This window comes from Macrosteles quadrilineatus, unplaced genomic scaffold, assembly GCF_028750875.1.
Source record: "Macrosteles quadrilineatus isolate MER2022 unplaced genomic scaffold, UCM_ALF_1.0 Scaffold_2__2_contigs__length_208266976, whole genome shotgun sequence".
Classification (NCBI taxonomy): domain Eukaryota; kingdom Metazoa; phylum Arthropoda; class Insecta; order Hemiptera; family Cicadellidae; genus Macrosteles; species Macrosteles quadrilineatus.
This window is the reverse complement of record NW_026542595.1, coordinates 70,541,575-70,568,877: the sequence shown is the minus strand read 5'-3', so window position 1 is coordinate 70,568,877 and position 27,303 is coordinate 70,541,575. Positions and strand designations below refer to the sequence as shown.

At 35.1% G+C, this 27,303-nt stretch overlaps 1 protein-coding gene across 1 annotated transcript; it reads left to right on the top strand.

Annotated features, from left to right (window-relative positions):
* The first annotated feature begins 5,317 nt into the window (after positions 1 to 5,317).
* On the top strand, positions 5,318 to 8,950 carry LOC128985530 (uncharacterized). Its single transcript, XM_054405117.1, has 2 exons — positions 5,318 to 5,537; positions 8,444 to 8,950. Exons 1-2 carry the CDS (start codon positions 5,393 to 5,395, stop codon positions 8,857 to 8,859), a joined length of 561 nt encoding a protein of 186 aa, XP_054261092.1. The 5' UTR covers positions 5,318 to 5,392; the 3' UTR covers positions 8,860 to 8,950.
* The last annotated feature ends 18,353 nt before the right edge of the window (positions 8,951 to 27,303 follow it).

The following is a 27,303-nucleotide window of genomic DNA, read 5'->3' as shown; positions in this document are numbered from 1 at the left end:
TTTTCGCCATTTTGATGACGTCATAACCGGAAACTGCAGTGGGTGCAGACGTGACACCCGAGTTGAAAACACTTATTTAGACACATACATCAACATTGAATGGTAAAACTGTCTATATAAGACTTGTGCACTGCCCTAGATGCCGGACTAATAGGCGTTTTTGTGCCAAAATAGGTGTTTTTATGAGATTTATCTAGTTTCCTGACGTAATCTTTTGAGTAAAACATATCGAATTTGGTATTTTTGTAAAGCTTTTTAAACGTTCTACAACTTTTTCCATTGGTGGTTTTTGAAATATTGTGTCAATAAAACGTTACAAACAAAAATAACACAAAAATATTAAAAATACAGGTTTTTGCAAAATTACGAAAAATTTACTAAACACACAACAAATGTGTAAACGTAAAACATATAGCATTTAAACTTATCTTTTAAATAAAAAAAGGTTCATTCCGATCCGACAAATAGTTTGCGAAATATACGCTTTTTAAAAATCAATGGCCGCCATTTTGATTACGTCATAGCCGGAAAACGTGGGGGGTCGGAGGTAAACACCCAGGTTTTTTAAACTCCCTAGACATCAAACTAAAACGTTTTGCAAGAATATTGAGTATACGCAAGTTTGCACACTAAAGTATAGCTAGCTGCAGGACTAATGGTAATGTGACCAAAGAAAAAATAATTACCTAAGAGAACAAATGAAATTTGTTAAAGAGGAACATCGCTGGTTCTACGAGCATGTGTTTGATGAACACAAGGAAAAAGAATCATTGAACTGTGGAACATAAGAACTGAGTTAGTTTATTTAGGCTTTAAAACTTAAAGGATAATTTTAAGACTAAATCTCTTTATTTTAAACATCCAAAAATATAACATAGGTAGCCTAAATACTGATTTTTATAAAAGTCTTTTTAAAGTAACATAAGATTGATTTTCTTTTAAGTTATAGGCCTAGGCCTATTTTGTTTTAGAAGTTGTGTTTTAACATTATTTTAAGGGCAACATAAAGACAGAATTTGAAATGATATTGAACATTTCTGAAGATTAACATAAAGGATGATTTTTAATTTGTTTGTGGGTAAAACATTTGTATAAAAATTGATTTTCTGTAGTATTTTGGTTTTTTGAAAATGTGTTTCATGAAACAAGGAACGTTGACTGATAAAAACTTAACATGAAATACTGAGTTTCTTTAGTTATAGCAATTAAAGTGCAACATGAAGACTGCATTTCTGTAGTTTTAACAAAAGACTACTCAAAAACTTATAAATTTATTTTTAGTGTTTTAAAAGCTAACATATTGATTGATTTTATTTAGAGTTTTTAGGTTATTGTGTTGGTTTCTGTTTTAATGGCATAAAATGTACCTGCAGTAATTTCATTGAACCTTGTTAGTAATAAATAAACAAGTTTTATACCTTTGAGAATAGACTTTGCTTTTCCCTTTACCCTTTTACAGATTTAATCCTTGCAATATACAGGGTGTTTTTTTAAAAACTTGCATCTTTATTTATGTAAAAACCGCAATAGATAGAAATATGCAGTTTGCGGGAATCATCTATTGTCGTAGGGGGACCAATTGTTTTGAATTCAACGTTACATTCACATTCCCCCCCTTTCCCCCCCTGCCCCCAACTTAATTTTTTTAAATAGCAAAGTACCCCTTGTGACATATCAAATAAAAGAGCATGAAAAAAGAAAATGTTTGATGAAAAAAAATTGAAAATCGGTTCATAAATTTGTGAGATATTCCCCCCCTCACCCCCCCGGAACTTATTTTTTTTTTAATAGCAAAGTACCCCTTGTGACATATCAAATAAAAGAGCATGAAAAAAGAAAAATTTTGGCGAAATTTATTTTTCATTTGATATGTCACAAGGGCGGGTACCTTGCTATTAAAAAACAAGTTATGGGTAGGGGAAAAGGGGGGTGATTATCTCACAAATTCATGAGCCGATTTTAAATTTTTTTTCACCAAAAATTTTCTTTTTTCATGCTCTTTTATTTGATATGTCACAAGGGGTACTTTGCTATAAAAAAAATTAAGTTCCGAGGGGGTGAGGGGGGGAATATCTCACAAATTTATGAACCGATTTTCAATTTTTTTTCATCAAACATTTTCTTTTTTCATGCTCTTTTATTTGATATGTCACAAGGGGTACCTTGCTATTTAAAAAAATTAAGTTGGGGGCAGGGGGGAAAGGGGGGGAATGTGAATGTAACGTTGAATTCAAAACAATTGGTCCCCCTACGACAATAGATGATTCCCGCAAACTGCATATTTCTATCTATTGCGGTTTTTACATAAATAAAGATGCAAGTTTTTAAAAAAACACCCTGTATATATACAATGATAGATGACATCACTTAACACCTTATTCCATTCTGAAGATACAAAATTCCAGTGGATAAAGGAGGTAAGTGATAAAAAACTATAAAAATGAGCTAGACCTGGTTGGATTATATCTAATTAGAGGTTTTGTATAAAATTTAATTTTTTATTTCTCTCTACAGACATTAAGTTGAAAAAATTGGTCAAGGAAAAAAAATCTTATAGCCCAAAAACTTTGGATCCATTTTACTCAAAACTAGCAAAATGTTACGTTACTTACCACCTTCATCCACTTAACCCTTCATTTGTTTATTGCTAAGGTGTTTATGAAAGCTCACATTTAGAGGTATATTTATGTGTGTTAGAAACTAGAATTAGTTTAACAAGTAGGTTTGCTGCCACAGGGAGGGTAAAAAATAGAAATTTGTTGTAAAATGTTAATAGTTTAGTAAAAAACAAATGCATATTTCAAATTTGATCAAAATATGTTCTAAATACATAAGTTTACTGCATAAGAAGAAGTTTACGGTTGAAGTTTAAGGAAATGCTTAAGAAGTTTACTGTTCTCCATAAGAAAAACATGGGAATTTTAAATTTACTATTTTTAAGAATTTTCTCCGTAACCATTAGGCGCATAGTAACGCTTCAATATGAATATGAATGGCCTCTAGGGACCTCAAAACGAAAAAGTTAATCGGTCTCGGGTCAAGGTATTACCATCTACGATAATAGCTTATTCCCTATACTAACTAGCTGTGTACCCGTTCTACGCACGGGGATCTTTTAGTATTCAGTTGAAACCTTCATATATAAAAACAGCAGTTGGTTTGCATGTTTTCAGATATGCTGGCCAAACTACTAAACATAACTTCATTTTATGTTGTTTGTTGTTGTTCCGGATCGGCATGACAATCAATAAAAGGTTAAATGACCTGTGATCCTAATGTATCCTATTACAGGAGATGCATTTCGGCAAAATTAAATCGCCATCATCAGTCCTAATATAAGGTCTTGAGCTTCCCCATTAGGTGCGTCTTGGAGTTTTTGAAACACATACACGAACTGTACACTTATACACATGACGAATAAAAAATAAATACACGGTATCCCTACTTTTATATTTACTATGGACATGTAGACGCACGTCGGTCGTTTGCCGAGTCTCGACTGAAAACGCTCATTTAAAAAAATGTCAGTTTCCCAGCCATATACAACACTGATATAAGGTCTTTTTCCCGGTTATCAAAACTCAAGAACAATTTTATACACAAAGAATCTCTATTTTCATTTACGGATACCCTACAAATTATTGCACTTGCGATTAATTAAATACGTTATGTAAGGAAAAACGTTTTTAATCTTACTTGGTTTGGATTTGCTTTCAAAACGTGATCGGAAATGGTTGCGGTATTTGTGAACAACATTCAATGTAAACATATCAGTGACAGCTAGAAGAAATAATCTTGATTCGAACAGCTGTTCGGTATTTCATAGATGAATATATGTGATAAACATTGGGGAAACTTTACAAAGAATCGCACAAAATTGGGTTTTTAAACGTCCGTCATTTTATTTACAAAGTAGTGACGCAATATTTTAATTGCTAAAGACAATCTCGCCAATCCAGTGAATACGTTAAAACGATTTGGAACTAGATTGGTACTCTCGTTTTTCAGGAGAAGGCCGCGTAATATGGCTCTTGGGCCGTGACAGACAGGAAGACAGACAGGTAGACGGACAGACAGACAGACATAAATTTAGATGAGACTTGTTTCGGTTTCTTTAATGTATAATACGTAAAAATAACCTAAAAGTTTATGATTTTGAGCAATGTGCAGACAAAACTCTAATTTTATTTATATAGATGGGAAATTCGCTAAAAAGTAATTGAATTTATCATAGGAGGAATTTGTGGTGTAGGTCTAGAGGCTTTGGTATATACACATTGGACTCGATCTATCAGTTGTTAATAATTGTATTACCTATTTATCTTTCAGATGCTTCCGAAAATATACTAAAATTTCTAGAAATGCTATTTAAGAGTTAAATTAAATTTTTCTAAATTAACTGAATCAAAGTACAATATATTTAATTCTACAGAATATAAATCCAACTGATTGACGACAAGTGTGCAAGGTGGCGGTTTGTCGAGGTGGCAAGTTGTCGCTTATGGGCGAGGTGGCGCGTTGACGGCGACGAACACTGAGCGTACACGTCAACCGACCACCTCGTAAAAGAGTGGTGGCGGGTTGACTGGGAGGCACGTTGTCGCCTACGTGCGAGGTGGCGGGTTGCCGACATCGCACATGGAGCTTCACGACTACCCGCCATCTCTGATAAAAACTGGTGTTGACGGGTTGCCGTGGTGGCATGTTGCCGTGGTGGCATGTTGACGTGGTGGCTCATTGACGCGAGTGTGCACGACAACCCGCCACCTCGGATACATGTGTGGTGGTGGACTGTTGTCGATGTGGCGGGTTGACTTGTACGTACACGTCAACCCGCCACCCCGGTTTCTTTGTGGTGGCGGGTTGACACCTCTGACCAAAACACCGAGGTGGCGGTTTGACGTGGTGGCGCCTTGACAGCGACCCATATTTCAAACAATTCAAAGGATATCATTGTGCAAGCAAACTTACTCGTATAGGATTTGACTTGAGTGTGTATGGAAGAGAGTGGTGGGTTTATACAACCTGATAAATAATTCAAATAAAAAATTAAAAAAATCATCAAATTACTAACCAATTCCTTAAAACACCTTAATAAGTATTTATATAATTTATTTAATTTATTTATAAAAACAGAAACTGAATTAATTTTTAGTCAAAAAGAAAAATATTTATTATTTTACACAGTATGTTTTTATTTTGTAACCTAGTCAACTAAGTTACAGATGATATAAAATCAGGCACTGAAATTAAAACTGTTAATCATATTGTTTGATTTGAAATTATTTTGTTTATTCTAACATTTATTGTTTGTTTATTGGAGTATCAAACTGTTAAGTGAAATTGATTATATCAAAACTATCATGTTTCTTATCTGATATTTGACTAAATAATGAGGGGACTAGATATAGCACTTGCTCAAGTTGTGTTATCAGCTTCTTCTGGATATTCCCTGTACTGGGGAAGTGATTTGAAATTTGTCAGAATAGCATTTGGACTTTGCCTTATAAATGGTGTTGTAGGGATCCTAGATTATGGTAAGTAGCAATATTTATTATTTTAATTACAAACCATGTACGTTGTTCGTTCCAAGAGGTTGTCACCAATCTTAACAGGTTGCCATTTTATTGAAAAGTAGTAAAGTAGTAAAGACGTCGTGAAAGAGAGCGGCGTGTTCAGGTACAACCTTACCCACCTCGGTCACCTTAGGACGTAGTGTATGAAGGTTCCACTGCTTTTAACATCCTTTCAGATGACAATTTCTCGAACTTGGGCACTTTAAATGAAATATTAAGTCAAAGTTGATTAAATTAATTTAATGGTGGCTTCTGTACACCCGTGAATTCGCGGGTAGAACCTCTTGTAATGACTTAAAATAGTATAATTTTAAAAGATGGAAGCATGCCATGGTACACTTAGCGCTAGTGCTAGTGTCTATGACAATGATCCCTCTTGCCTTTATGTACTATAATTACCAGTATTACAAAACATAGTTGTGTGAGCCAGTCACAAAACACGCTAATGTCTAAAATTATATTTTCTATCTTATGTTTTGTTGCTGACGTAGTTGATTGCGATAGCTCATAATAAGTCGTTCCATCAGATTGACTTGGTAATTAATTCTATATATTCGTCAGAAATGAATAAATTAAATCAGCACAATCTGTTATGATGGCTCACACCACCTAAGATGATTTTTGATTCAAAAATTAGCGACAACTTAAACGTGGGGATGGAACTTCTAAACCCTCAATTAAATAAGTATCGGGACTGGTTCAATTTAGCCTCAAGAAATCGGTGAAGGGGGGACGGGTCAGGCTCGATAGAGGGGTCCACTATTCAGGAGCACTTAGTTGGTTCAGTGTCTGTCACCTGCATTCGTTGATATGTGAGGTTGATTTTTGTGCTAAGTGTTTTCCATTGCGTCGTCATGCAAACACGTAGCGTACTGTCGAGCAATGTTATGCTATGAACTTTTGATTTTAAATCATAAAATCGTTAGAGACCATTATTAAAAAGGCTAAAGGAGATAATGCCAAACCGCACAAGAGTTTTTGAGTGGCACGAAGGAAGGCTGGGAACTCATAAAACGAGTACCGGTACCGCATCAGATACCCGACGACCGCTCAAATCAAGGCTCAGGTGGCCAAAGAGAAAGAAGTTTTGGACTCGAACAGGCATTTAACCATCGCTCAATTCAGTGAGAAGACCAGCCTCTCCATGGGGACCGTTCACATTCGTAACTGTCGCGGGTGGAAATTTCACTAGACGTCTTGGAAAAGCTTACATGTCCAAATCCAAAACCAAGATCGATGTGGTATGTTCACAAGGAGTTTGTACCTACTGTAACGACCTAATGCTGTATTTAACGTGCCGGTAGTTTTTTTGTAGTTTTTTTTTTAAAGGGAGAGGAGGGAAAATGCTTTTACGCACACAGGTAGCCAGTGTGAGACTCCTGACTTTACACAGACTACTAACTAAAAAACCCCCTCTACTCTGTTGGACACAGACCTGGAATTGTTTGTCACATTACTTCAAGTCAGGCCAACATGTGACCTAAGCCCTCAGGGCACTCACCATTTCTGGCATTTAGATACATTATGACCTACGCCGCATCCCGGTCAAGGTCGAGCTTCTTGGCACTGAGAATACCCTGGATGTAATGTGACACACAGGTCCAATTGTGTTCACCCTCTGTCATCACCGGTATGACCGTGCCCACCGACAGCAGTTCTACTAACTGTTGAGCCTCCAAGCTGGGGACTTTCCCAACGCTGGCAGTGGAAAAGGTATGTTACACGTCATCGGGAATGCCTGGGCAGTATATGCAATCGGGTGACACGGCTTTGCCCATCCTGAACAGGTACGACCGGAAAAAGCCATGACCCGTCATAAATTAGGTGAGGTAGAAGTCCACCTCTCCGCACCGCCGATTAACCCGAGGTTTGACTTGCTGTATCAGTCGGCTGGTCCAGCGTCCCCGTGTCTCCTGTTCCCAGCTCTCCTGCCACAGCTGGTAGGTTCGGGTGCCTTTCTCTGTTCGTGCCTGGACCTCTCCACTGCGCTGATAAATTGCCTTCCTCTCCGCCGCAAAAAGTTTGACGGGGATGACTCCCCGTCATCGCAACCACCAGGATGGCGGGTTCGGACACTGTTCGGTAGGCGGATGCAACTCTTAGTGTTGCCTGACGCTGCACTCGGGAGAGCCGCATCCTATATACCTCCTTATTGAGAGCGTCTGCCCACTCCTCCGCACCGTACAAGAGAACGGACTGGACAGAAGACCAGCCTCTACACACACAACACAGCCTTCCCTTGACAGCCTTCTACGGCTGGACCGAGGCCCTCCGACATTGGCTATCAACCGGCTAAGAGAGGAAACCGCCCTAGCGGCATAGTCCGCCGTACGGAAAATCTGATCCCAACAGCTGAAACGTGCCGGTAGTGGGCCGCCTACGAAATCGCGTAATACACGTGTGACCAGCCGTCTTGCAGAATTGGCAACTTGACCACGACAACGCGCCGTGTATAGTGCCACGGTGTGATTGTTGTGCAGCAGCTACTAGCGAAATTCGGCGTAGCCATGTTATCTCAGGCCCCCTACAGCCTAGATCAGACTCCACCTGACTTTTTCTTATTTCCACAAGTAAAAAGGCAGCTGAAAGCACAGCGGTTTTCCTCCATCGAGGCGGCGACGACATAGGCTCTAAACAGAATTCTGGAAACCTACTTCCAGCTGGCTTTACTCAAAATGGTTCGAACTATGTGTATCGAAGCAGAAGGGATGCATTTTTTTGAATTGTATTAAGTAATTGTAATGTTACCAATCAGTCCCGATGATTACTGAATTGACCCTGTATCAATAGTCAAAAGTTGTACTGTCAGAGTTTATTTGTTTGACGTTATCGATTTATAGTCATTAATAAACTTAAAATTTAAACAGGCCTGTCCATAAAGAGAAGGATTACAAGAGTACGGGAACTACGAGATTATGTGGATTTCCTTGACAGAGTTTCAAGGAAATCCTATACACCCCTTGTTGCTGCAGAGGCTTTAGTCTTTATTGGACATGACAAGAAGTCCTCCTTATCCATACTGGTGTATCCTTTCTTATACATTGTGCTGACAGAGCTTCTAGAAGAAAGAGTTAACCAAGATAAAAATATAGTTTTCGTTTTCAATTTGAATTCAATCTGCTACTCTATTTTGCTGTCAAAGGATTATTTGTTTGGAGGAACTATGTTGCTACTCAACATGGCAGCTTTCTGGATGAAACAACACAGCAGAACAAAATACTTTCTAACAATAGGAGTTGCCAACTTAGCAGCACTACAGTATTTTAAACAACTATTTGATTAGACTGAGAAAGGTAATAGAATAGCATTATCTAGATTTTTCCAGTACTGTTTGTTAATCATTCCTAAGAATTTCTTTCTGATAAAATTAAACACTTGGCAAGTAAACTGTTGTTGTAATGTTTCCAACAAGTTTTGTACAGTACAATGATGTTTTAACGTGTTCTCAATATTAAGGCCTTGGTCTCTATATAACTATTGAACCAATTGCTACCATCGGAAAGTCCGTGATGTACGATATCACACCTGATGTATTGGTACGTCAGCTATGATATTTGAAAATAAGATTTTTTATGTATCATAACATGGTATATATTCATGGTGATTTTCCTTCCACCATGGTATATATCATAGTATACCATCATTCTACAATATACATTTAAATTTGTTTATCAATAGTTATTATAATAACTCGTAGGCGAAGTAGCACTTTGCCAAGCACGAGTTTCTCGAGTGCAGCAAAGGCAGTTTGCACTCGTTTTATACATTAAATTTTTCCTACAGTCACTATAAAATTATATAAACAATTAGTCTTTCAAACAATGTGCAACACGTTTTAGGTTAGATTAAATCCAAACATTGAACGAAATTAGAAACGCTACACCAGTCGTAATATTTTTAAGTGTTGCCAACTTATTTTCAAGCGTACACAGATTACGTGCATATTAAAAGCACGCTGTTTTGTGTTGTTTGATTGGAATACCGGTGTGCGCCAAAGTACAAACTGTGCGCCAAAGTAAGGCTTTCTGTACTATAATCTGTGCAAGAAAGCCCACTTTGTGGGGTGACTGTAAGAAAAATATTATATTCCTTGAAAGATTTGATTACGTAATACAGGCAGGTATGCACATATTTTGATATTTTTTTAGAAGAATAAGTTTTATATGTATACTCATGTGGACATTACATACATATCCTTTGTATCGGTATTTTTCCTGTGTTTACTTGCTAATGTCTCTGATGTAACCACAGTTCTGGTTGAACGTGACCATGAACCTAAACCAATCGAAATTTTCTCAATCTTGGCCCGATTTTGCAATTAATTCAGGCATAAATAATTATGCATGGATCCATACGATTAGCAAATGTTACTTTTTAAAGTCTTGCCAGCTTTAAGATAAAGAATTGCACAAATAGTGGTCAACATACCTGAGGTTTGTTTTCTTAAATTTTGTACATTTAAGGGGAGGTCAGCAGTTTTTCGATCAAAAAATAAATTTGTTTTATTATTGTAAAATATTCTCCATTTTATGCTGTTTCCAAATATATATAACACTCTATAGGTAAAAATATTATTTACCATAAGAAAAAATATTAAAGAAATATATCTCCGGTTTTTTTTCCATTATTAAAATCAATCACAAAATCCAAACATATTTTATAGTATACTCTGTATTTTCAATTTTCCTTTTCAATGTTATAGGTTGGTCAACCTGGTTGTGTTTTAGTGCTTACTTACTGTACTGAGTCAGCTGTTATTTGTTTCAGTTCTGCTTTGTTGTTTATATGTGCAAAAGTTTCCAACAACAATAGTTCATTGAATTAGATTTGATAATCAGTGTTTTAGTTTTGAAAAGTGGTGAATTTGAGCTGTTAGTGCTTAGTGTTATAGTTTAGTGATGCCTAGAGTCAGGAAATTCAATTCAAGTAAAAAATTCACAGGCAACAGATTTACAAAGCCTAGGCCTAGTGCTGAAAGATGTAAAACAGGCCAAACTCCTCCCTCTGCTGCTCAACCTGTAGGCCTAAAATCATCTAGTTCGAAGAAACTTAAGAACTCCAAACTTCCTAAAGACTATACATATGATGTAGATGATGTAAATATAGTTGTAAGTGTACCCATCTTATCCAGTTTAGTTAGAGGATTTACCAGTTGTAATACATGCTCCAATACGGATTGCATTCATTTGCGTATTGATGAAAATTATCAGAATGGTTTGTGCCATAGGATTATTATTGAATGTAATAGGCCTACCTGCAAATCGAGCCAAACATCTTTAAATAGCAAAACAGTTATCGATAGGTAGGGGAACAGAGGCAGGAAAAACCTTTTCTGCGATAATGAACTTGGCCTCACCAAACACGAGACTGCAGCACTACTATAATACCATATTGCCAGCTGCTACTGATGTTTGTGAGGCATCAATGCGTAATGCTGCCATTGAGTCAATTGAAATTAATGATAACAACAAAGACATTGCAGCTGCGTTTGATGGTACGTGGCAGAAGCGTGGGCACTCGTCTCGGAATGGCGTAATGACAGTCACGTCCTTTGACACCGGCAAAGTATTAGATTTTCACTGTCTCTCCAAGTTTTGTATTACATGCTCCAGAAATCAACAAGGCCTAGGCCTAAGGGACCCTGAAGAACTTGAACAGCACAAGAAAGTATGTGGAGCAAATTACGAAGGGACAAGTGGCGGGATGGAGGTAGCTGGGGCTAAACTTTTGTGTGGACGTTCGGAAGCGAAACTTGGTGTACGATACACAAGGTATTTAGGAGACGGTGACTCCAAGGGCTTTGTTTCAGTTCTAGAAAGCAAACCTTATGGTGAAAATGTAGAGATAAAAAAAAAACTAGAATGTGTCGGGCACGTACAGAAGAGGCTCGGCACTAGACTCAGAAACTTAAAATTATCGATGAAATAAAAGTACTACGTGATGGAAAAGTAATTGGTGGCAAAGGTCGGTTGACCGATGTTGAAATTGACGATCTCCAAAGATATTATGGCCTAGCCATAAGGAGGAATCTAAAAGATGTACAAAGCATGCAAAATGCAGTTTGGGCAACGTACTTCCATAAAATGTCAACAGACGACAACCCCCAACACCATTTATGCCCAGAAGATGAAGATACATGGTGTAAATATAATCAATCTAAATACACCAACATACCTTACAAGCACACAAAATCCTTACCAATGGCTGTGATGAATGAGATCAAACCAATATATTATGACATTTTGACGGATGAAAAACTTCTCGAACGATGTTTACACGGGAAGACTAAAAACCCGAACAAGAGTTTTAACAACTGTATTTGGAGGAGAGTCCCTAAAACTGACTTTGTTAGTCCAAACTCTCTAAAACTAGGAGTCATAGATGCAGTAATTTGCTTTAGGCCCGGTTTCCCCAACTCATTTAAATTTAGTTTTAAGTTAACGGCGATTTAAACTTAGTTTAACTTTGATTTGTGTTTCCCCAAATTTAAACTAGGTACTAATCTAAGTTCAAACTAAACCACCTCTCGACTTGTAGTCCAGTGCAATTAGGTTATGACCCGGACAAAATTGATAACAGGCTGAAAATTGGTGGAAATGTTCAAAACAATGTCCTGAGTGGCCCACACAAAGTCCCAAGAAATCCCAGTTGGGGAACGGCCGCCATTTTGAAAAAACTGCCGCCATCTTGGAAATTTAGATTTCTTGCTGTATCTTTTGAAGTAATTGTCCGAAAGACCTTATTGATGTCTCAAATTAAACGTTTTGGCCTCATGTATTAGGGTAATATATAATTAAAGAGTTTATTATGTTCTAAGCATAAATATTATTTATATTAACCTCAAAAATATCTATAATAATGATATAGATATGGTTATGTCCCCCCTTTTATACGAATTGTGGGTATTTATAGGCATGCAAGGTGGATGCGATGCTCTCTGGTGTGGTAACGTCCGCACTAGTGAGTACTATGACTATCCGCAGTACTATCCTGATAATTAGACCAATTCGTTAATTAAAAGAAAAAAATGTGGTTCGGATTCCACTATAAATGGTAGGTCCCTTAGTTGCCACTAGCTGCATGGTCTATTAATTAACATCTGTGTCTAAGGAACACATGTCGGCCTTAGTCACTAACAAGACTACAAGATCGCGCCACTCATCCTACACTCATCCTTCACTCATATTTGGTTAAAATATGCACATAGTGGCGTCCCCATATAAAATAATAATGATATAAATATACAAAATATTTTCAAAATAAGCTTTTTCTCTTTTTTCGTAATTGACTTGTTTAAGCCATTAACCCTATTGAATTTTCTTGCACCCCACAATGCTTAGTCTTTGGAATTGGTTAAATATAGATATAATATCTATTTAACTATGATAAAGCTTTAAAGAGGAGACAACTAATACAGCTCATGCAATTATTGCTGCAGCTCGACCACGATCTTTCACATCGCCCCTGCTCCCCAACCTTCACGGACGGTATGGCTCAAAGTTGCCGTTAGACATTCTATCGTAGCTCGGAGTTTGCTCGACATACAAGAAGGTTGTCAATTATGAGACTTCGATAGTTGATAATGTATCACCTTCAATAGATGATGGAGCTTACGTTCATTATGTTTTCGACAACGCGGATTACAGCATTAAAACACTTGATGGACATGGTACTCTTCACGCCATGGGTGGCATTGAGTGCATAACACCAGCCGAAATGTGTCAAAGCAAATGCTCCTGTACCACGATCTACAATCCCAAAAGCAAAAAGTGTCCTTCTATCCCATGGCTTTCAGCCAGTGACACATCCGCCTAAGCCTGGGAGATCTTTAGTAGTGTTGGGAGATGTCAGTACAGCCATTTCCGAACCAAAAATAGTTGTAGATGCTTGTCTTGCTGACACCCTATGGCTCATTAACCACCAACTGAATGACAAACCAAGTCCACGTTGAAATTGATACATGGATACAGTACAACGCCCCTATGGTCTTAATTGTACCACGATGCATGGATACTGCACTGGAAACGGATGTGCCAACCGTAGTTACATTATAATTTTATATGCAATATTGAAATATAATGTTAATCAATTATTGCAACTATATCTAGATGACTCTATTTTTCAGATCAGAACGAACAAAATTATTAATTGCTTTTTCATAATTTATTTTGTACTTCATTGTTAAATTGTTGCTTTTCTAGTCAAGATTATATTTCCTGTCCTGATGTATATTACCGATGTTGCTCTGCTCTTGCCATAGATTTAAGTTAGTTAAGTGTTCTGTAAAATGCCTGTTCACTTAGGCTTCTTGAATCCACATTGTAAATTGGTGATCTTGCAGTTGGAATAAATAAATAAATAACAAATTACAGCATTTAGGTGAATAAAAAGTCGATACCCCCCTTCTCTAATATTTTCTAAGTGAATATACAGAGATATCCTTTTTGGCGGTCATCCAATCTTAGCAGGGAGTTTCATTTTATGATTTTTAAATTTTTAAATGTTCCCCAAAAAGGGGGGATTTTGGAACAATTCAAAAATTTTAAACGTAAACCCCCTTCAAGTGAAATCTAATTTTTATGTATTTACAAAGACTTTATGAATGGTGAAAACCAGAGTTTGCTTTTTCATCTTTATCAAAAATGGTTGCCCGTCAAACGTTATGGAAAATCAATGGTAATATTGGTTTGTAATTGTAATATTGGCTTACATTTTGGACAGAGGAGAATACTCAAAGATTTTAAAATCATAAAATGTAACTTCCTGCTAAGGTTGTATCACCACCAAAAGGATTACTCTGTAATATTTACTTAGGAACAAATAAGAAGGGGGGGGATTACGTTTTATTACACAAGAAAAATAATGTAACAGTATCGTCATTAAACTTTTGACGGGCTACCATTTTGGACAGAGAAGATATAGCGAACTCTGGTTTTCACCATTCTTTAAGTTTTTGTAAACACTACAGGATGAGGTGTCACTTGAATAGGATTTAGTTTAAAATTTTTGAGTTGCCCCCAAAAATCCCCCTTTTTGGGGGACACTTAAAATTTCAAAACCATCAAATGAAACTTCCTACTAAGATTGCAAGACCACCAAAAGGATATTTCTGTAGGCTATATTTCCTTAGCAAAATATTAGAGGGGGGTCTTGACTTTTTATTCACCCGGTATTTAACCAATTCCAAAGACTAAACATTGTGAATTGCAACAAATATCAGAGGGGTTAATGGCTTTAACAAGTCCATTAAGAACAAAAGAGAAAAAAATCATTTTGTAAATATTTTGTAAATTTATATCATTATTATAGATATATTATGGGTTAATATAAATAATCTTTATGCTTAGAACGTATTAAACTCTTTAATTATATACTACCCTCATACATGAATTCAAAACGCTTAATTTGAGACATAAATAATGCCTTTCGGACTATTACTTCAAAAGATACAGCAAAAAATCTAAATTTTCAAGATGGCGGCAGTTTTTCCAAGATGGCGGCCGTTCCCCAACTGGGATTTCTTGGGACTTTGTGTGGGCCACTCAGGACATTGTTCTGAACGTTTCTACCAATTTTCAGCCTGTTATCAATTTTGTCCAGGTCAAGGTCATTTTTTGTCTAATTGCACTGGACTATTGGTTTAACTACCGGGGATAAAATAAACTGAGTTCAAATTAGTAAATTACAACAGTAACATAACCTCAAATCAAAACAAAACGTAGGGGTTAAAACAATAATAATTGAAGCAACTACAAATTCATTTGGACGAAAATATGATTGGTTTAGGGCTAGCGTATAAGTTAAGTTTTATTTATATTGTAATTTATTGTTTTTATTAAGTTCTTTTTTTACATTTGATTTTATTTCAAGTTAGGCTACTTTGATTGCAGTACTTGCCCCTTAACTCAAGCGGAAGAGTTAATAGACATTTTAGAAGCAGTAGAAGATAAAGATTATGACACTTTACTACCTAGAACAAGAGAGCCTACTAAAATAAGGGACAGAATTTACCATTTCAATAAATGGAATGAATCTGAATTTGGCAACAACTTATAATAACTTGATAACATAACCCTAAACAGTGATGTTATTCTAGCTGCATTCGCATTTTGCTGTCTGCTCTACTGAGTTGTAGCGTAGCGTTGTGGTGGTTGTAGGAAACACTAGCCCAAAGCCCACCGAAGATTCCTTACAAATACACATTCAGGATTGCCAACCGCTTGAATTGCCGTTTATCTTAAACGAAGCCAGTAAAATGTTGGAGAAACCGAACACACATTTTAAACGGAGTTTAAAAATAAACTAGTTTATTATAAACGTAGTTTACACCATTTTGGGGAAACCGGGCCTTAATGAAGGATCCATATCCAAGGTGAATGTTTTCCAAAGGTTAGGCATCAATCCTGGGAAGTTCATGGTTGAAGGCCTACAATTAATCGATCGACGGAGGATATTAAAAGCCGAAAAAGAAACCAAAGAACAGAACAAGAAGAAGAGGATCAGAAGGAGATTATTATATATAATTAATATATATATATATATATATAATATATATAATTATACTAGGAGAGTACCCGTCCTTCGTACGGGGTTGGAATATAAGTATAAAATGCTTATTGCAGTTATACTCAAGCTTTGCGATTGCAATGGGTGGAGGACACAGTTTGATAAAATTTGCTTTTTTAAATTTACAGTATTCTATAGTATTACACATCTACCATAGCCATAATGTTCTACCATTTTACCTAAACAATGGAGAAAAATAAATTATCAATTCGCAAAATATCACAAATTATTCATGAAATGAAAAACATATACATAACTGTAAACAATCCTACTTTGACAGTTCTCATTGCGAATCACAGTTTTTTGTTGCTGCTTAGTTCAAATTAGCTGCTTCATAAATGCAAAAAATATATAGTGCTGCACCCTGTTGGTAAATCTTATAACTTTTTAATGCTTTTCCATATCATAGAACCAACTTTTTTAGTTGAAACAGCTGACTAAATTCTTTAATTCCCTTTAAATATGAATACTCATAAGGTTAACATGGGGAATTACAGAGCCACTGGGGCGGAGCCCGAAAGGATTTTTTAGATAAGAATATGCCTATATGTTAATCGGGAATGTAAGCTATCATCATGCCAAATTTCAGCCCAATCCGTCCAGTGGTTTATGCGGGATTGAACTTCAAACAAACAAACAAACAAACACACAAACTTTCACATTTATAATATTAGTAAGATATAAGTCAAAGGAAGAGGTGGAGGTAGAGAAACAGGACTATTTGCCTGGAGGATTTTAGAAAGGTAGGCTAAATTAACATGTTCAACTAAATATGGGGTTTTCCGTAACCTAGGTTACCTACTCCTCTTCACTTGAAATTTTTTTTGTCATACATAACTATGCTGCAATGAAAATGACCTAGAATTCTGACAAACAAATTAAAATTATGGTTTGGAAAAAATATTTAAAAAAAAATATTTTTTTTTAAATAAACTTTTATATATTTTTTGTTTTGTTAGCTATGACTTTAGTTGTAGAACATCTTTTTCATATATATTATAAAGAGTGTGTGGTAAAAGTTTCAACCTCGTAGGCCTAATAGTTTTTTTCTTAAATGGTACCTAGTTAAACCAACTTTCCCCCATATGAATAACATTGAGACCGATAAACCGCTGACCTTCCCAACATAATTATGAAAAGCATTGTTTTCAAGATAGTGTTCTACATTCAACTATCTCAAAACATTACCAGAAGAAGCTGTTTGTGCGTTTATTACTCTTCTTCATTTCCTACAAATATCAGGCAGTTTTTAAGAATGCATTCTGAAATTTTCCTTAATATGACACTCTTATGCGATTTAGGCATTTTCTTGTAAAACGAAAACGCATAAAATAGCCTACTTCATCCTTCTTGGGCAATAATATACAACAAGTCGTTGCCAACACAACAATCGATACAACAAGGGTGTTGCCAACATGATAATATCATTAAACATATGCCAAAGTAAATAATAAGAAGGCATGGTCATAATAGCCTATTTAGATAAAAATATTGATATAAGAATACCTAGTTATTTGAACTGCAGAACCATGTAGTTGTTTTAATTCCCAATAACATAAGATAAATGTTATTTGTATAACCTTCTTTAGCTAAGTAAATCAAATCTGTAAAATACTGTACCTATTCGATCAGTGGTTGTTTCCAAATTGCGACTTAAATGTAAACTTAAAATTTGTCTGTTTTATTGGATACTGAAGTAGACTTCCCATCTACGAGTATATGGACCAGCTCTAGCCAATTTTTTTTTATAAAAAAGAACGTAGTTGTGTGAGTCAGTCATAGAATGCGCTAGTGTCTAAAATACTATTTTACACCTTATTTATTGTTGCTGACCAGGTTGATGGGTCATAACAGTTAAATAGAACTCATCATCATAAGTCATCCCCTAAGTTTGGCTTAGTAAAAAAGGTTGTATATTTGACATAATTTAGCAATTTAGATCAGCGCAATCTGTAGGTGGAACTTCAACCTGGAGGCGAGTTAGCGTAACGAACGAGCTAACCTGAAGGCAATTGAGCGCAGCGAGCGAGCTCTAACCTAAAATAGAGTGAGCGTAGCGAACGAACTTCAACCAGGACGTGATTGAGCCATGCGAACGAGCTCACTTATGAAGTTAAACGGGGCAAAGCCCGCGGGTACAGCTAGTTTGACATAATTTAGCAATTTTGATCAGCGCAATCTGTAGGTGGCTCACATCAAGTACGACGATTTTGATAAAAAAAGCTGGCTACAAATTTAACATGGGGATGGAATGTCTAGTTCAATCAGTGGCCATCATCTGATTTTTTCTGTTGTACTTTGTTTAGGTCGTGGTTTGATTTTAACATATGCTATAATTCTTTGTTGTGTTTACATTTACATAAACATGTGTACATTTGTTCTCTAACACAAGTCAGTGCTGCTTTGTCAAGATCTACATGGCTAATCTACTATCTAGGCTTGTAAAGGGTAGTTACTAAACTACTCATTATCTGAGTTTCAACTCCAAAGTCACTTGTCTGGTCCAGAACAAATGTTTACATGAATTTCCAGACGTTCCGTTTACCCTTTATCAGTGCAAAACAAATTTTAATAAAATCCCACTCATTATGTTCGTGCTGAACACCACCTACTCCTTCGTTTATGTTTCAAACATTACATTTAATAATAGGTAATGCCACAATTGTATACAGTGGCTTTAATGCTGGATGGGAGGGTCCAGCTTGCATGTATACTTATAATATTAAAGGGTGTCGGGATTCAACATAGAATTTATTTATTTAATACCTTACCGACTTTTACCGGTGGAAGCTGTGAGTAAATTATGTTGGCAACAGATTGAACATCGTCTGGGAAGAGAACACCAACGCCGTTCACACCTGGGGAATAAAACATTTAATGTTATAACAAAGTTGTTTTCATTTATAAAAATAGTTCCTTAACTTGAAAATTGAGTATATGTTGTACAACAGGTCTCTTACATTTTTGCTTCTACTGAACATTTTGCTATTTGGCACTTACAACGTTATGGAATGGAACCCTTCAATTGTAGAAGTTTTTAAGGGACTCGCCTTAAATTTATAATCTTGTCTAACACTATCTTTACGCGATCGTAGCCTAAACTACTATTAAATAACTCAGCTGGTAATCATATAAGTTAACAATAAGATGATATTTTTTCAGTTTTTTTTTTTCAAAGACAATATCATTATAAAAATTAGTAGCAGCTATACCCGCGCCTTACAACGGGGTCAGTATGCAAAAGAGACGATGTTGATTCTTTGAATTTGCCTTAAAAATGGTTTCAATCCTACCATTTAATTTAGAAACTAAATTATACTGTATTATTTCACTTGATAATATTATATAATAGTAAGTTTATTTTTGTAAACATTATTATTTAGTAACATCATTATTTTATATTTATAATCCATGCTCTTTCTGTTCTAATATTCGTGCAGTATTTAATACTAGCATGCGAGTAAATTTGTGGTTGACACTTGTTCGAGCACGAATGCGAGCAGAACTGGAATGCGAGCTCGAATTTATGTAAACGTGCCTTTAGAGGAGTTATTTCAAAACGAATAACAGTCATATTTACAATGAGTTTAAAAGAGTCAACTCAAAGATTACCGGTGTGTAACTCAGATCATATTTATCTTCGTTATTGATAAACCTAAAGCGATCCGGCCGATTTTCTCCTTCTCAAAGTGCCTCGTTGTACAGGCAATAAAGATCATTGATAGAGGGCCAATTGAGAACGAAAAGTCGTTTTGGGGTAGTGTTAGGGCGCATTTGTAGCCTAATAGTTGAGATTGTCCAGGGTCAGGTGCTGACTGTGATGATTTAAGCCTATTACCATCGATGTATAATAACGCCCTTTACGCGCCACTGTTCTGTAGCTGCGGTCGTTATCACGATTACGCCTCTTGTCTATGTTTCGTTGTCGTCGCGTCGGAGGCATTTAAAAGGAAAAACAACAAATAAACAAATTATAGCTAGACAAAACAACGATAAATGCACAAATTTAAGTTACAATCATGCTAACTCGATCCGTCATAGCGACACAAAACAACGATAAATACACAAATTTAAGATACAACAACCATACTAATACGATCCATCTTGGGGGTTATGTTTACACAAACTCAAATAGTAAATAAATGTACTCAATGCGTTTCATTGAATGGAAAAATAAATAACAACAGTTAAATTATACAGCTGATCAAAATGTAAACAATTATGTTCTTCATAAGGATAACATGGGAACTTTCAAAGCCACTGGGGCAGAGCCCAAGGGACTTTTTCAACAATTTAAGGCCAGTTTGCAAATCTACGCGACACGCTCTTTCCAATGAGACGTCAATGGATAAAATCGGTTAAGAAATGGTGGAGGAGTTCAACCGACAAAGTTTCATGTAGCGTATTAATTATATAGACTAGTGTCCCTGTTGCTCGAATTCGAGCAATTACTAAGTATTACAGGCGTAATTTTAAAACGAATTACAGTAATAATTGCCGATGACTTTGAAAGAGTCAACTCAAAGATTATGGAAATACTTAAGATGTACATAACAGAAAGATACAATCAACATTTCTTGTAAATATCTTATCATTATTCAAAACCTGATCTTGTTTTTTAGTGTTTTCTACAAATAGCCGCATTAGGTTGTCCATAATAACAATTATAAATAAAAAAAAAAAAACATTATTTATATTTCTTCTCTTTAGTGGTGTTCTATAATGACTTTCCTATGTTTCCATAGTTTGCAAATAGGCTCTTTCAATGATTACTAAGAAATGCAGCACGGTGTTAATTCAGTTTTATTTTTAGTACATCAATTTATCCAGGAACTCTCGCTTTTTTCCATTGTAATACCAGTGTTTCCATTGTGTTAAAAAAAGTTGGAGATTACTTTTTAACTTTGTACAATTAAATATACAGTTCTGCTGGATCGATTTTATTAAATAATGTGTCTTTGGTATTCATAAACTCTTTGAGTTGCTTTTTCGTTCGATGTGTATTTTATAGCGGTAAGTTTAATAGTATAAAAGTTATAAAGCGTTGAAACCGGGTGAGTTATTTTGAAACACCCAGTATTTACGCCAACCCAAAATCAAATAGTAAATATTTCATTTAAACCATGTATGTAAATGTTCGTGGCAAACTTTAGACTGTTTACAATTAAAATTTGTTCTTCTCACTTTTAATTTCTGACAACAGCTGGAGTTTCATAACAATTTTTCCCATGTTAATCTTATGGAGAAATACGAAACTTTAAAGGGCCGTGTTAATTCAGTTTTATTTTTAGTACATCAATTAATTTATCCAGGAACTCTCGCTTTTTTCCATTGTAATACCAGTGTTTCCATTGTGTTAAAAAAAGTTGGAGATTACTTTTTAACTTTGTACAATTAAATCTACAGTTCTGCTGGATCGATTTTATTAAATAATGTGTCTTTGGTAGGCATAAACTCTTTGAGTTGCTTTTTCGTTCGATGTGTATTTTATAGCGGTAAGTTTAATAGTATAAAAGTTATAAAGCGTTGAAACCGGGTGAGTTATTTTGAAACACCCGGTATTTACGCCAACCCAAAATCAAATAGTAAATATTTCATTTAAACCATGTATGTAAATGTTCGTAGCAAACTTTTGACTGTTTACAATTAAAATTTGTTCTTCTCACTTTTAATTTCTGACAACAGCTGGAGTTTCATAACAATTTTTTCCCATGTTAATCTTATGGAGAAATACGAAACTTTAAAGGGTCTTTAAAGTTTTGTTTGATATCATATGTGTTAATGATTTTCAACATGGTTACCATTGTTGGCATAAAGATAGTCAATTCGGCTGTCCAATTCAGCCCACACTCTATGGCGCATTTCGTCAGTAATGTTAGTAAAGGCTGCATTTATTCTTTGCCTCAATTCTTGGACATCGGAAACTTCTGTCTTATAAACTTATAATTTTGACAAATTTAACTCAAACAGCGAGCAGACTTTCGAGGGTCGTGAAGAAATAATTGTTGCACGTTTTCAATCAATTGATTTTGAATTTTCGGCCTACCTTTACCTTTTAAATGTTGTAAGCTTCCAGTTAACATAAATTTGTCATACCAGGCTCGAATGCTGTTCCGTGATGGAGGACGTCGACCATAGCGTCTTCTAAATGTTCTTTGCACTGCAATATCTGACTTACTTTGAATGTACCACTCAAAGCATTGCGCTTTCTCTCGTGCGTTCATGGTGCCTGCTTAATGACAAGGCAATGTTTTTAAATTTCAAGTATCAAGCGACAACAATGAATCAGCTGATAGTTACAATTAATATTGAACAAAACTTCATGAGCTCAGTTATCATATGATCACCTTCAAAGTAGATTAGGTATGCCTGGACGTATTATATAACTATTTAAAATTGTTCAGTTTTTTTTGGGACACGGTGTAGAACAGAACCAACTTGTTTAATTGAAACAGCTGTTAAGATTCATTAATTAAAGAAACGGAGCCCGAGAGTCTGATCAGAATAAAAACTACTTAGTTTTCCTATTTAATGCCTAAAGAGTCAGTGTAGCAAATTTCAGCCTCATAGGTAAATGGTAAGTAAGAGAATTAGTGATGAGTGAGTCAGTCAGTGAGGGCTTTGCCTTTTGTATATAGATATTTTTTTCAAAATTGGAAACTCTGTATTCTAATGATCCTGGAAAAATACTATAATAGTTCGTTCAATTCGAGCAAGACTATGATGAATCCAGTGTTTTAATTATTTATTCTCTTTACCTTTAGTTTACTTAGAATGATCATACTAATATTATAAATGTGAAAGTTTGTGTGTTTGTTTGTTTGTTTGAAGTTCAATCTCGCTTAAACCACTGGACGGATTGGGCTGAAATTTTGCATGATGATAGCTTACATTCCCGATTAACATATAGGCATATTCTGAACCCAAAAATCCTTTCGGGCTCCGTCCCAGTGGCTCTGTAGTTCCCCATGTTAACCTTATGAGTATTCATATTAAAGAGAATTAAAGAATTTAGTCAGCTGTTTTAACTAAAAAGTTATTTCTATGATATACAAAAGCATTAAAAAGTTATAAGATTTACCGACAGGGTGCAGCACTATATGTTTGTTTTCATTTATGTAAACAGCTTATTTGAACTAAGCAGCAACAATAGTTATTTGTGTAACTAGTGGGGAAAGTGGCACTTTGCTGTATTTTAATTTATAAAGGGATTCTGCACACCTACAAAAAAATATCTTTCTAACAGTATGCATATATTTTCCCTACGATGCACATGAGCTGAGAAAAAAGGTTTTAAAGAAACATGCTTGCCTATTAATATATAGATAGATAGATGTTTGAACCCAAGATGTATCGAGTAATTTACGAGTATTTTACTCGAGTATTTTAATATAGATTTTATTTAATATCGAGTATTTTACTCCATGCATCTTGGTTTGAACCAGCTGTGTGAAAATTTGAAATTAAAACTCATTTGACAGTAGTTCTGCGTTTTAGGTCTGTTCTTTGTTACCATGGAGACCAATCAATATTTACTTTTGAAACTCTCACCTTAGAACTTTGAAAGCCCGCGGGGAAGAGTCCTAGGTCAATATAGAAGCGGGAATAGTTATATATGTATCCTCGGAGCTGTAGCTTTATTTTTGTCCAATTTGAGTCCAGTCGCTTCAGTAGTTTTAGCGAATTTCCCATATAGGGAATAAGCTATTACCGTAGTACTCATGGTAAGACCTGGACGCGGGACCGATTTTTTTTTCGTTTTGAGGTCCCTAGAGGCCAAAAACACCATCCGTTCAAATTCATATATATATATATATATATTTATATATTTATATATATATATATATATATATATATATGTGTCCGTCAGCACGATAACTCGAGCAAAAATGATCCGATTTTGATGAAATTTGGTACAAACGTGTAAACCTACGTTTATTCGAACGAGTTCGCGATCCAGCATGATCGGACCATGGGAACGGGTGTTTACGGGGGGTTTTATGGGGTAAAAAAAGGTTTTTCCCATATTTGACCCAAAAAACATAAAATTTAGCAATTTATTTCCAAACCATTTTGTAGAGCTTCAAAAAACAAATAATTTAGTATATTGAAGCGTTATTATGCGCCTAATGGTTACGGAGAAAATTCCAAAAAATTGTAAATTTAAAATTCCCGTGTTATTCTTATGGAGAATGAGTAAACTGATGTAGTTTGCTTGTTTATGAACATATTTTGATCAAATTTGGAAAATGTTTTTATTTCTTACTAACTATTAACATTTTACAAAAAAAAAAACAGTTTTACCCTCCCTGATGCAGCATACCTAAGTACTTGTTAAACTAATTCTATTTAAATCGGGAATAAATGTTATATTTTTAAGTAGACATTTCAGTGTAAATCCAATCAGTCAAATGGAAATTCGCTTAGTCTGCAGGTTTGCTGCGGCGGGGGTATTTTGAGTTTATCTCATACAAACGTCCATATTATTTCCTTCAAATATTAGTTTTATTATTTTTATTTTTATTACAAAGTTTTTGACGTGGAATTGGTGAATTGGTGAATTTAAGTGATTCCTTTCTAAGGTTAAAGTTGAATTTGTTCTTTGTAACAACTACTCAATCAATTTATCATCCTGGTATTGTTTTTCCACAGAAATACAGTAACATAAATTAATTACGATATTTCCTGTTTAGATTAATATTTATTTTATTTCCCTAGCTGACGTACGGTAACTTCCTCATGTGCCTGACGACATTTCAAAAGCAGTGCGTCCAAATTACGGCTAACAATTAAATGATTTACCTTAAATTTGTGTTTCTAAAAATATTTTTTATATTTTCATGCAAACTAAATCTTATGTAAATTTTAGTTTGTGAGTCAATGTTACACTGTCACAACTTCATTTAAATTCCTCACAAACCCATAACTATCCTTGTAACTATTACTTACGGTGTAGTAAAAAAAGATAAACCACTAACACTCCAAACACAGTTGTCCCCAAATCGTTACTCATCTTGTAGATGACCAATACTATGGACACAGGGTAGTTCTACAGCCCCACACTACAACTTCCCTAGCACTGAGTCTAGACTGTGTGTGTCTGTTGCCAGGCTGGAGGCTGTCTACAAATACAACTCATTGCAACTTGCGAGGTTGTGTCATCTGGGATCCCAGTAACATGAATCATTCAAAGCTACTGACTCTCATCGTTTGATTATTACTTAGACCCTTTGGTATAAATTATCATGCATTAATACTTGATTGTATTATCTTACCTATTTTTATATAGATAAATTATTCGTCCATGGTAATTGGGTCTGTTACTATTTTATACTATTTTCCAAACAAAAAAATACAACTATATTTGAAAATCAACCAGATTTTTTTAATACACTAGTAATTAAACATTAAGATAAACATTTGGATATGACACTAATTTATAATTTATTTTATTTGTACCAAGTATTCGTGATTTGTACTGAGCAAATATTTTCTATTGTTTAAATTATCCCGTAAAATTGACTTTGGATAGCGCACGAAGGCATATAATCAATTATAATATCTGAAGCATGATTTGAAATGCATTTCATCTTAGTAACACTTAAGTGTCCGGTGAAATTTGTTTGTAGACTCAGGGAACCATTTATAGTTGAAAATTAGTATTGTACTGCGTTTAAGGCATGTTCTAAGTTACAATACAAGAAATACATCGTAAACAAAAAAAAAATACCTTTTACCTTTGACTATTAATATTTCTTTATAAATCGGAAATTAAATCGTCTTCAGCCATTCAATAAATACCCCCGACGCAGGCTAAACGAACCAAACCTTCAGGCTAAACGAATTTTTATTTGCCTGATTGGATTTACACTAGAATGTCTCCTTAAAAATGTCACATTTATTCCCTATTTAAATATAAGTTTAACGAGTGGTTAGGTTTGTCGCAAGAGGAAGGGGAAAAAGTGACATTTTCTAACGTTAATAGTTTAGAAAGAAATAAACGTATCTCCAAACTTGATCAAAATCTGTTCATAAACAAGCAAACTACAACGGTTTACTTATTCGCCATAAGAATAAAATAGGAATTTTAAATTTATTTATTTTTTTTAGTTTTCTTCCTAACCATTAGGCTCATAATAAAGCTTCAATATACTAAATTATTTGTTGTTTTAAGCTCTGTAAAATGGATTGGAAAGAAATTGCAAAAGTTTATGTTTTTTGGGGTCAAAAATAGGAATAAACTATTTTTACCCCATGAAAACCCCCCATAAACCCCCGTTCCTATAGTCCGATAATGCTCGTTCGTAATCTCGTTCGAATAACTAATTGTGGGTTAGCACGTTCTTGTTTTTCTAGTGGGGCCTTGGTTCATACCAAATTCCAACAAAATAGGATGATTAATTACCGAGGACCTCTCTGTTTAATCGGATCATCTGACCTCTTTAATTACAGAAAAGTTGTATAATGTTGACACTGGCAAAATGAACTATTCAATGTACAAAAAATGAATTTCAGATATAAAGACTGAGTTTGATTTGATTTTAAACACAAATAAAACAAAATTGATATAATTATAGAAAATTGGACTGTAGAATAAAATCATGTCGAAAAAAGTAAAAGAAAAGCTAAGCAATATGTGGTTGTTATTGATTCCTATCTAAGGCAACATTTCAATAATTCACGCCAAGAATATTTTTACAATTAAAATTTTAGACTTTTAGCAGACAAAAATCCACAAACATTCTAATGACTTATTAGTTACCAGAACTGTAATTTACTTGTATCATCCACAGACCAACCACAGATATTGGCAATGGTGACGAAATTCCAGTTAGGTCAAAACAACTTTCAAAATCCCTCAGTTGCTTCATCAGACTCAATATTATTATTTTTGCAACACGCTAGGTTACTAGAGTGTCATTGAAATACTTCCTGCCTAAATATAACATTTCGGTAATTCCAAATAATCAGCTTAACATTGTTCTGCTATTTCAGAATACTTTTTATGTAGTTTTGAAACCACTGTTCAGTGTATGTGATTGGTTGAGATTAGCTAGGTGTAGTGACTTCTATTTTGTATGCCAGACCTTGACCTACACAATACTGTTTATACACATCATTGAATAGGGAGATCAACTTTCTCTTCCTTGGCTCGGTGATT